Genomic DNA, 12,425 nt, shown 5'->3' with positions numbered 1-12,425 from the left:
ACACCCTTCATCTCCCACAGCCCCCAGGTTCAGTCCAGCTGTTTCTTTACTAATACTACTGACTCCAACAAAGCCCCTAGGTTTTCTTTCCTAATCTAGCTTTTAATTGTGTTATCACCTGTTTCTATCAGTGGTTTCCAAACAGAGACAAAGGCATACTGTCTTGTTGATCTCCCAAAGTGAAGGTAGGCCATCAAATGGACAATAGGTTAGGAAAAGAGGAGCAAGGTATGGTGTAACAAGTGAGCCAGAGCCGTCAGGTGTAGCACAAATTGTGTTTTAAATAAAATCAATATGTGTATTTATAAAAGCTTAGTCAGCCTTAAGAAGTGATGTTAAAACATTTTGGGAACAACAGTGATTTAGCTGAAAAAATCAGATTTTAGGGTAACCTCATATGAAATTGCATAATATATAAATGCGCAAAGAATCTTTTTATCCTTCGTGTTCAATGGAGCCTATGAATTGCTCTGCAATCACATGCTTTATATTGAAATAATTCTTTTCCCAGAGGATTTCAAAACTAACTTCACTGAACTCAGTTAAGTACCTTATCTAGAAACAAAAGCGTGAAGTTAAAAATCCCCCTTATTTTGAACAATTCCTGCCATGCTTTCACAGAGTAGATTCAGGTCACATATGGGAGAATATGTTATCGTGATTATTTGCGAAAAGATATTTAAATCAAAGATGTGCCTCTCAGTTCACTCTGAAACAGCTCGTATATAAAGAAATACAGCACACAAGTGCTCAGAGATGATGTTTGTAATTAATAGAGTGGCCCAGTTTAAACTTCACAGAATGGAAAGAAAAGGATGCCACCCTGCTCTGAAATGTTTGTTCCTCCCGAAGAGCCAAATTCAGAACAGTGGGCAGAGATTTCTTTTCTTTTTCTCTCCCTTCCTGCCAAATGGGGCAAGCACCCCTACACGGTGTCTAAAATTTGATCTGAGATGCTGCAGGTGATGTTTCAGCTCCTGACTCCATGGATGTGCCTGGCTGCTTCAGACAGGTTCATACGGAGCCAAAAGGCAAGTTACGTTTTTCTTATTTCTCCTTTGAATCAGTGAAAGAGTTAATTTTAATGGGAATGTCCAGGAATTATAGTGTATGTGCTAAGGATTAAAGATCAGCTATTATAAATTGTCAATCTATAAGCCACCAGCTCGCATTGCACTTTGACCGTATCTTTATATGTAACAGGAAACAGCCGTTCCCAGCCCAGACCGGAGGGACCACAGCGGCGGCAGGAGCAGCTGGGTACAGGACACAGACACTGTTTATTCCATGCGATATGGATACGATATTTGGTAGAAATAAAGAAGAACATCCAGAGCCCATAAAAGCCGAGGTGCAAGGTAAGGGAAAGAAAATCTGTTCTAATACGTGAGGTTCCTTTGGTGTTTTCAAATATATAAACACTGAAACATTTGTTCACCCAAGACAACACTGAAAAGGAAAACTACGCAAGCGAGCAACTAAGTGAATGTTGTTTAAAGGACTGATCTCAGATAATATTTGTGCCCTGACTGTGGAATTTTTCTTACTTTATCGGCATTTCTGTGTACTTTTCCAAAAAGTCTGTTTGAACAGGATTCACTGAAGTTGGTGGTGAAGGACAAACTGTCGGGATTTAATCTGGTGACACCCCCTCCCCCATGGCTCTGCTCAGGCTTTTGGTTTCTCTTCTCCGTAACCCTTCCTTCCCCTCCCGCTGTCTGCTGACAGTCTTCCTTGCCTTCTGGAGGAGGTCACTAAAATTGGGGCTCTTCAACAGTAGTATTTCTAAGTAGCAACGCAGCAGTCATGGATGCTACTGGGTACTGTTAAAAAGAGGGTTCAGAAGTTAACCCAGTAAAAACTGTGGAGTATCCTTCAGAGAAATTATTTAAAGTGGCTCTCTAGGGATGAACGCTTGATCAATCTATTATTTTTACTGCTTTTTTTGCTACAGCTATGGGAGAATGTTGCTGAGAACCCTATTTAGTAAATATATGCTGCATATTTTGTAATACGTAGTCCAAGAAATGGTAGGCATCTAATAGCAATTTTAAAATCACTTCCCAAGTACAACACTTAAGAAGATGACAATTAAAACTTGCATGACTTTGTTGTTGTTCAGTTTGGTGGCTGCATTGGAAAAGATTTTTTTCTAAAGTCAGATAAAGAGCTTTGTTATAATTTGTGGTGGTTTTATGCCTTTCATTTTTTTTTTTTCTCAAGATAAAAACTTATTGAAACATTTGAAGTTGTTTTCAAACAAACCATTTATCAGGCCTGATCTGTATTATGGAATGGTTTATTTGAACAAAGAGTGCATATTTCAATAAATAAAATTATGTACACAAAATATTCTTTAATTAATAATGATGATTCAGTATTTACCACTTATGAAAACTAAGGAGAACCCTGACCTCTTTAAATATTTTGCTAGCCTGGAGCTCTGCCAGTGTTTTGGCTCCTTGTTACTCAATATGAACACTGTAAATATGGCTCCATACTCTTAACGTCAGCGTTAATTTAACCCATGTTCTCCTAAACACTGTACAGCTATGTGATTGTACGAGACTCCATTTCTATGATAGTTAATAAACTTCCAAATATTTGGAGATTTTACTTGTGTCACTTTTGTGTCCTCATGTGGTACTGGAAAGTATCATTATTTCCACTTCAGATAACAGTCTGAAGCAAAAAACATACAAGATCCAGGTTTTTAAATCTATGTAAGCACTTTACGATGCTGATTGGTACCCAGTATGATTTACAGAAATTCTGAATTCCCACTAAGATTAATTTTAATCTGAAAACCTCACTAGATGACCCTTTCCACCAAGCTTTTCATACTAGAATTTTGCCAGAAATTACACTGAATCGCACCAGAAGTTTCAGAAGCTGCATCAAGTCCACAGCACCTTGAAAAGAAAATCCCCTTTTTTCCTTGTTTATCTCTTGCAGCGCAAATATTTTATTGGCCTGTCCTGGAACTTTTTGAGCATCATTATTCTGATATAGAGGAATAATCTCTAAACAAAATTTTTAGCCCTGGGATCTGCAAGATGTTCACAGAACTGCAGAAGTATCTGCTTTTCTTGATTGATGGTCCCCAAAGCAGAAGCTAGTTTTACTGAGTCAAAATCCCACAAGATCTCGTATGCAGAAGTATTACATTTTCACTGCAGGGGAAGAAGGACTGGTTGCAGCAAGACCCCATGCAGTCAGCCCCAACTCAGTGTTAGCAGGAGGTGTTTTGGGGCACGACCAGCAGCTCAAGCTCATTGCACAGGTTTACAATGATAAATTGCAGAGCCTACAATCTTCTGTTGCCAAATAACAGAAAGCTGTAGAAAGGGAAGTGGCAAACATGTTTTAGGCATATAAACAGCCTACACTTGTTCAGCAATTAATGTTCAGTAGTCAGCCAAACAAAAATTACGTATCTATTTTGAATATATACTTTCATAATCATAATCCTATTCTCTCTGAAGGATTCTTTTCTTTTGCTAACTTGTGATTTCCTCACTGTCTTCTCACCAACTACTTCTAGTTAGCCAAGTTTTGTGCAATTATCTGTATTAAAAGTTGGACCTTGTTTATCTTATACAAAAAAGTACTATAATTATTGCATTGGAACTTCTTGGTAGTAGAAAGGCAAGTAAGGTTTGGTTTTCAAGGCTCTTCCAGAATGTAGTAATAACAACGACGACAACAACAACAACAACTTGTCCATCCACTGTGTGAACAATTTTTTATCTTCCCTGTGTATTCCAGAACAGTAACCCTAAAGAAGTTGTGTGAGCAGACTCACAAACAAAAACTCACAGACTCAGAAAGTCTTACAGCAAAGCCATTGTTTCCTTTCTGCAACTGCATCAGCTTTGACGAAATGGAATATTTCCATGGGAGGACATTTCTGTCTGTTGTAAAGGGAGTATTAATAGGAAAGTGTGCCAATGTATTCGACACGGGGTCACAAACTAAATGAGAAGGAGAATTAACAATTCTGAATAGCTTTTTATGCAGAGACAATGTTCAGTGCAGGAATTGTGTGGAAAAGTAGTATGTGATCTTAAATATTCCCTCAGGAGGCATACACACAGAGAAGCAAGTGAAGCTTTTAATTTGATATCCGATATGCTTTTGTTCAGCTCTTTAACCCTAATGGCGTTCTTTAATTGTTGTAATTCTATGTGTCAAATGGTAGGTAATGTATTTCTTACAAGGATTTAATGAGGAACATTTCTTATTCAAACCTCAACAGTACTTATATATGTTGAGTATAATATTCCTACCCATTATTTGTGTTCAAAACACCAACATTATGACTAGTGTCGCAAAAGCACTCCCAAATGACACTACATTATGCTGTATAATTTAATTAATGACATTTTTACTGGAATTCATTTAGCCTGAAGTTTAAATTGATTTAGTGAAGGCCAATGCAAGTCACACAACCTATAAAATACGTTTATTTCTGATAAGCTCTAGCTTTTCCTGGCATAAGTAAAAGGTTTAAATGCATCGCTTTAAAATCTGAGTGCAGGAAAGAAAGGTCCAATTTTATTTGCTTCCTGATATTTAGCAAATTACATTCCCGCAATCTTATCGTCTTACTGTAATCTTATATAGCAATATTCATGTAGAATATTCCTAGTGCCACATTTTTAAGCAGGTCTTATTTTTGTTATCCAAAATTCCAACATAATTATATGCTATTACAAATCTTGACTTACTTACAGTCTGCTTATATGAAACTAAGGAAAACTGTCCTGTAACGTGCCCCTCACCTAAAGGAATGGATACTGATATCTCCTTTTTGTTTCTAGGTCAGTTGCCTGCTTGGTTGCAAGGGACACTTCTCCGAAATGGCCCAGGGATGCACACAATAGGGGACACAAAGTATAACCACTGGTTTGATGGCTTGGCTCTGCTGCATAGCTTTACATTCAAAAATGGTAAGTTGTTGCACATCACATTAAAAAAAGCTCAACAACCCAAACCTTGGTGCCTTACGTTGCTAATTTTGTTTTGAGTTGGATTAGCATTAGAATGTTGCAGGTTTCTTCTGCAGAGTGGCATGTGTGGTGAGGTGGTAAACTGCTTTGGGGAAAGTTTCTTCAAACACACTTACACCTCACTCTCCATAGCAGCAGCAGGAGTATCTCTGCAGGGCTGTCACCAGAGATACATTATCTTGTCCTTTTTTCTGGAGAACCAAAGTTCAATATTGTCTGCGCTGCAGGACAGCCTGCAACCAGCTCTGCGCAGGTCACTGCAGGGCAGCCTTTGCCTTCCACCCGCAGCAAGAAAACCTTCATTGTTTCAAACTGGATCAACCAAAAGTCCTGTAATACCAGGAGGTTTTTCTGTTGTGAATGAACAACCTAGTTTCAGGGAAAACTAACGTTCCCCTGTGGGGATTTGGTTGCAGCTATAACAGCTGCCAGGAGAGAAACTGGGCCACTGTGTCACTTCCCATATCAAACCCCACTTACGTATACCTGACACTCCTTCAAGCAGCCTGTCTACTTGTCGTCCTTGTGGAGGGAAAACAGGCAGCTCCTCTATCCAAAATAATTTCATTTTTTGTTTTTGGTTAAAGCATTTTTTACCAGTTCAGCTGTTTTACACTGTGAGGCAGGACATTTTACACCTAGATTCTTGCTGCAAAAAGTGTGTATCTGTAAAAGAACTGCATTTTATGTCTGTCATCCTCCACTCCTAGTGTTTACCTTTTAGTTTCCATTTCTGTGATTAGAGGCATTTAATGCAACTGCAGGATCTCCTTGCCTATCCAGCTCTACATCCTTAACAAAATAACCTGCGAAGAAATGACCAGTGTTTTTTAAGTTATCAGTATATTTTGCTTACGCAAAGCAAACAGAGCTCAGTTAGTCCAAGGATACTGGTCCATTAAAATGGTTGGGATAGACATTGATTCCTTCAAGGAATTTGTTGTTCTCACATAACTAAATTTTGTAAATATAAGAGATTTGTCACCACCCACACATTGATGCATAGTTAATAATTTTTACACAGATTGTTTTGGTTTACTGGAAGAGTTTACCCAAATCCCTCCTTTCCTCTCCCCAGTCCCCCAGTATTGTCCAAATGTGTTGGCAATCAAGGAAGCTAGACAAGTTGTTAGCAATCTCAGCAGCCACAGGAACAGTCCTGGGTTCCTTAGAGAGCCGAAAAAGCCTTCAAAACCAAGGAGCTAGGGGCATTCTTGGTTTCACTGCAAACATTTCTTAGCTAAAGGACATCTGCTTGAGAAACTCTTTCTCTCACTTTACCTATGCTAATTTTCTAAAGAACGCAGTATGAAATGTGATTGAAACTTGTTTGGCCTTTGTCAGGTGAAGTTTACTACAGAAGTAAGTATCTCCGAAGTGACACGTACAACTGCAATATAGAAGCAAATCGAATAGTGGTGTCTGAGTTTGGAACTATGGCTTACCCAGATCCATGCAAAAACATATTTGCCAAGTAAGCAATACTTTTTCCAATAAGATTCTTCTATCTATTTCTCTCTCCAGCACAGATGTCTTTCTGTCTACCCTTTACACACATTTTTTCATAAATTTACAGTTGCCAAATGTTGATGAGGTCAAGAGATATATTCAGCACTGTACACTCTATGGGTTATTCTAAGGCAAATATTTTAAATTAATTATATCAGCATTATTGACTTTTTTATTCACTATTACAAGCAGATTTTGTAAATTTGAAAAAAACCAAATATTTACTTTTTCAATTGTTTTGCAGAAGTTTATAAAAATTATACTCTCTAAGGGGAGAAGCAGCAAGAAAGGAAAAGTTTAAGAGATGGGGAAGGAATTTGTGCAAAGTTAATTCAGCAAAAAGAGGAAAGCATCAATAACTGGAAAAAAAATTTGAAAAACTTCCAGATTAAAGACCATTTTTACCAAAAAAAAAATGAAAGTGATTAAAAATTTCGATTTTTTCTTGAGTCATGTGCAGTGCTTTGAAGGACCGCACCTGTTGGCCTTAGCTAGCCTTATGTTCAAAACCAGAACCACTGGGATCACTGCAATAGCTGTTTGCATACTGTCAGAAAGGATGATAGGCTGTATATGAGAGGCATGGTGTAAGCCATCGTGGAATCACCTGTCTTGTAAAATTGGCTGTGGATATTTCCTGCCAATGCGAGTAGCTTGCCTGTCTCTCCTCAGTTCTCCCAAGGTAGGCACAGGAGAGCGTGTCATTAGCCCACCTTGATAGACCAGCGCGTGTGTTACAGCTGACAGCAGGACTGGACCTGGATGCCAATTTGTGTGTGGAAAAACAGTTGCGTGCACGTCCTTAACCCTCACCCAGGTCAAGGGTGTTGAAGTCCATCTCCTCTGCTTTTCCACCCTTTCCACCGAGGCAGTGGAGTGGCCAGAAAAGGGCACAGCAGGGGAGAGACAGACCCCACTCCGTGACCCTGCTGCTGTGCGCAGCCCGCACTGCTTGGACGACTTCTGCTTTCCACGGGGTAAATCTAGTACAGCTTCTGCTGCTCTAATGAACCGACACTAAATTTCCCTCTGTACAGGGCATTCTCGTATTTGTCTCACACCATTCCGGAGTTCACCGACAACTGCCTGATCAACATTATGAAAACTGGGGATGATTTTTATGCTACCAGTGAGACCAACTTCATCAGGAAAATTAATCCACAGACTCTGGAGACACTAGAAAAGGTAGAAATGACTGTCTGTTATCCTGGCTCCACATCTGCAAATGAATAAAGTGTCAGGCTGACTCATAAGGATCCTTTAACATGTGCAGGACACAGAACTGGAAAGATACTTTTCTTCTACTATTCTTTTGCTTTTGAAATTATGGTAAAATGAAACAGTGAAGATATCAGATCTTTTAAGAACTCATGAGTTCAAAACTAAATCCCAGGTAGTTTGAGAAAAAACTAGGCTTTGGGCAATCTCACTTTTACATAATCTATCAAGGTTGCAGGAATAATACCTCATATCACGCTTATGACGTGATTATTTTGGATGATTCCCATTATTATGCAACTGTAGTTATCAAGTGATTTACATAATTAACAATTCAGGAGGTCAGTTATATGACTACTTTTCAAATACCTTATGCAAGATATTATTTAATTATTAAGGTGAAATCTTGACATACTGAAATATGCAGTGAGTTTTTCCTATCATGCAGTACAGTTTGAGTACAATTTCCAAGCTTCAACTCAAATAGAAATCTCTTTGCTCCAGAAGACCAGAGTCTTTGCTAGACCCACAGCCCTATCAAATAAAGTGCTTCCAGGATGAAATGGGTATTTGCAGAGTAACTTCTTTAGCCAATCCTCCTGTTATGTTGTGTGACTGCAAGGGAGAGGTGAATGTAATTCCAATTCTGTAACTTGCTTTAGCCTTGAATTAGGAAATCATTTGAGTACATAAGTCATTTGGCTTAATTGTTTAAATTCCAAGACCTTTTGAAAATGGGGTACCACTAAAAGGCTGCCAGTGCTAAAAAGCTGGTGGATTTGTGGTGTTAGCTGAGATAAATTCTAATTCTCTTACATATCCCTAAAATCTCCTGTTGTATAATTTTCCAGGTTGACTACAACAAATATGTGGCTGTAAATGTGGCAACTTCTCACCCGCACTATGACAGTACTGGAAATATTCTCAACATTGGTACTTCAATTGTTGATAAAGGAAAGACAAAATATCTTCTATTTAAGATTCCTCCCTCTGTGCCAGGTAAGACACATCTTTTATCAGTATTTTCTAGAAACCTGTTACCAAATTGTTTTCTTCTGAGGTTAAGAGGTGGGGTACAGCTCTTCTTGAAACTGATTCATTTTCTTAATTTTAACTTAGTGTGAACTTAATGTTAACTGTCTAGTCTGTCTGGGCATGTGCTATTACAAAGATTCATCTTGAATGCTGTGTAAACAGGGTATTTCAGTATGAAGAACATTGCTTTTAGAAGAATTCTACTTTGAATATTACTAGAGTGAAATAACTCTTTTAGAAGAACTTCCATTCCCTGTATTGTGATGTGTAGAGGGAGGATGAACAGAAACAATTTTATCTATAGGGTAGTATATATAATTTAAAGTTGCAAATTTTAATGTTCTTCATAAATTACAATGCTTAAAATGCTGAAGCATAATACCAAATATCTAAAATTGAGTTAATTCCTCTCTAACCTGGACTACACTAGGCCTTGCTCTTTTTCCTTACAGACAATCTTTTTTTTGTGTGTGTGTTGTTTAAAATCAGCTGCTGATGTGACGTCTGTCCTCTTGGCTGAACAATCAAGAGGCCTTCCACAGCTGAAAAATAAGCTTGTAATTTCTAGCTGGGGCTCAGACAAAGTCAGTATAGATTGAACAGGAACATGTCCTTAGAATTTCAAAAATATGGGGGCATTTGAACCCCCCTGTAAAGCTCACAATTTAACTGTTTTCTTCTGTGCTGGGACTTTTGAAGACAGTAACCAGTGGAATCAAATACTAAGATGAGGAAGCTCTGTCTAAATGGATCTGGCATTGTGATATGACTGTGTTGCTTCATTCAGATGCAAATTTCTACATTAATTCTCCAGGAGGAAACAAACCACTTTCTTAACAGGAAAATGCAGATAAAACTAAGAGGAACCTGTTCTTTCCTACTTCATACATGGGAGAAATCCAAGCACAAGATTGGATTGGAATTTATTATAAATATAATTTTATTTTTTATCATTTATGTTCAGAAAAAGAAAAGAAGAAATCTTGTTTTAAACATCTAGAAGTGGTGTGCTCCATCCCTTCTCGCTCTCTGCTCCACCCAAGCTACTACCATAGCTTTGGAATCACAGAAAATTACATTATCTTCGTAGAGCAGCCATTCAAACTGGATATTCTCAAAATGGCAACTGCTTACATCCGAGGTGTGAACTGGGCTTCCTGCCTTGCCTTTCATAAGGAAGATAAGGTATTTTTCCTGATACTGAACAAAGGAGTCAGCCGAGCCAGTAACCTCTTCCACACTGTTCTGTTTTTCATTTAGTTCATTAATTTCAGTAATCTCTCATTTTTTACTCAACTCCTTTCATGTTGCACGTTTTTTTAAAAGTTGTATTTTTTTGAATACTTTCTCCCATATCCAGAAATTTCACAAATACATATCTGATGCTGAAGTATTTGAGAAAGAGGAGAGTTTGGCATTTTTTGAAATATTGTATGCCAGCAGAGAAATTCAAAACTCCATCAGCATCCCAGAGCCATACAGTTGCTCCTGGTCCAAACAAAATAGTGCATTTTGTGGATGAGTTCTGCTCTAGATCCATTGCATCAGATAGGAGAGCCAGGGGAGTCTTTCACTGTGGCAACTGAGGAAAAACCATGTTTTCTGAGGACCTTATTTCCACATGCTCTGGCTATTGATAAGTAGGGCATGCTGGGGTAGTGGGCACCAGCACAGAGCACTGCAGAAACTCTGGACTAAGGCAGATTTACTTAACTTAAAAACAGAGCAGGGGATTTTCCAAGTCTTGCCAGAAAACTTCAATCCTCAGCCCAGCCCAAATAGTAGTTTGCAACAGTAAAATGATTTTGAAGCACTTCCCCACTCATTACACTGCTGCATATTTTGGAATCCAGTTGGAACCTCTTGTACCCTAGCAGCAAATCCTGAATTCTTAATATGCTTCAGTAGAAACAGACAATACATTGGAATGTTCATGGCTACCAGTAGAAACAGTTTCCTAAATAGCTATTTGCTAATCATTAATGGTTTTAAATAATGTTTCCTATTTTTCAGACTTGGTTTCACTTTGTAGACAAGAGGACTAAAAAAGAAGTATCCACCAAGTTTTATACCGATGCTCTGGTGCTCTTTCACCATATAAATGCTTATGAAGAGGATGGCCACATTATTTTTGATATTATTGCCTATAATGACAATAGCTTATATGACATGTTCTATTTAAAAAACCTGAGTAAAGACTTTGAAGAGAAGAACAAGCTTACCTCCATACCAACCTACAAGAGATTTGTTGTTCCTCTGCAGTATAACAAGGTAGAAAGAAAATGGCTTTTTAATCTCTTCTTTGATCAGTAATTTAAAATGCATCAGTGTGAATAACGGGTGAATTATTAGTTGCCAGCCCTTATGTGCAAATTTCTGATTCTTTAAAAATAACGTACGCACAAAGTGTGCAGGAGCTTTGTGTACGTGGTGTGAGAAATGGCAATGACATACAGCTACATGGATCTAGGTTCTGACACCATCCTTTATGCAGAACAAGGCTATTCAGCATATGTAATTTCCTTACCAGTGAGATTATTTGTAAAATGGTATCAAATAAAAGCAGATATATCAGCTTGGCTGCTGACTGGAAGGACATGCATGAGGTTTTGCACAATCTGTTTCTTCCACCTTACAGGAAGCCTACATATAATATACGCACGCTCCCAACTGTTGCAGTGGTTTTATTAAAATTAGAAGATTTCATCTAAGTGTGAGATTTACTAGGAAGAGGAAAGATTTTATCTTTCAGTTTAATTTAAAACGTAGTTTTACATCATTGTTTGCAGGGAAGATTTTATACTGCCCAGCAACTTGGGCAAGTTTCTGCCTGATACATTTGGAATGGATAATACTTTTTCTTTCTACACCCTAGAATCTTGCTGCTTTGTTCATGTCGCAAGAACAGTTATGCAGCAATGACAAAGGATGTGTTGGATCACACCAGCTATCCAAACTACCTTGCAATCTTAAGAATTCAGCAATAGCATATTAAAACCAAGAGCGCATTGCCCGTATTTTTGCACTTGATTTTTAGCAGGTGCAAAAAAAAATAGCCTTGGTGACTTTTAGTGGAAATTTCATCCCTAATTCCTTGAAACCCATCTTCATTAATTAAATTCACAAACTATGTAATCCATTTATTGTGCTTCTGGAACATAGCCATGTATATCTAGACCCTTCTAAAGGCTCGGTGCGATTCAAAATTATTGTGCTATGATATATTAAAATCCTCTGAGTATACCAAGATTTCTAATGAAAAGGTCAGAATCTAATGTTACAAGATAAATGCCATAAGAAGGAACTTCTTGAAGCAGAATTATTTGTTTAATCCCAAAATTGTCTATATTAATATCAAACCCAATGAAAGTTCTAAATTAGAAGCATATTCTTAGAGACACATTACTTTTTCAGTGTATGTCTTTTCAGGATGCAGAAGTAGGTTCTAATTTAGTCACAATTCCATCTACTGCAACTGCTGTAAAAGAGAAAGATGGCAGCATCTATTGCCAGCCTGAAATACTATGTGAAGGTGAGATATATCCATTGTACAAATCTTAAATATATTCTCTTACACACACATAGGTACCTCCTAATAATGCCTAGTAGCTGTTCATATATGTAAGTGGTGTTCCGCAGGGGTCGGTACTG

The 12,425-nt window shown here is 37.9% G+C and overlaps 1 protein-coding gene across 1 annotated transcript; it reads left to right on the top strand.

Annotated features, from left to right (window-relative positions):
* Positions 1 to 1,193: 1,193 nt before the first annotated feature.
* On the top strand, positions 1,194 to 12,322 carry BCO1 (beta-carotene oxygenase 1; the record flags this gene model as incomplete). The annotated part of the gene is made up of 8 exons (XM_010082672.1): positions 1,194 to 1,358; positions 4,824 to 4,952; positions 6,357 to 6,486; positions 7,559 to 7,706; positions 8,591 to 8,738; positions 9,739 to 9,959; positions 10,788 to 11,045; positions 12,204 to 12,322. Coding segments are annotated over exons 1-8 (1,217 nt in total), but the record flags the coding sequence as incomplete, so codon positions are not given.
* Positions 12,323 to 12,425: the final 103 nt, after the last annotated feature.

Source organism: Pterocles gutturalis, unplaced genomic scaffold, assembly GCF_000699245.1.
Source record: "Pterocles gutturalis isolate BGI_N339 unplaced genomic scaffold, ASM69924v1 scaffold50684, whole genome shotgun sequence".
Classification (NCBI taxonomy): domain Eukaryota; kingdom Metazoa; phylum Chordata; class Aves; order Pterocliformes; family Pteroclidae; genus Pterocles; species Pterocles gutturalis.
This window is presented reverse-complemented; position numbering and strand designations above follow the sequence as displayed.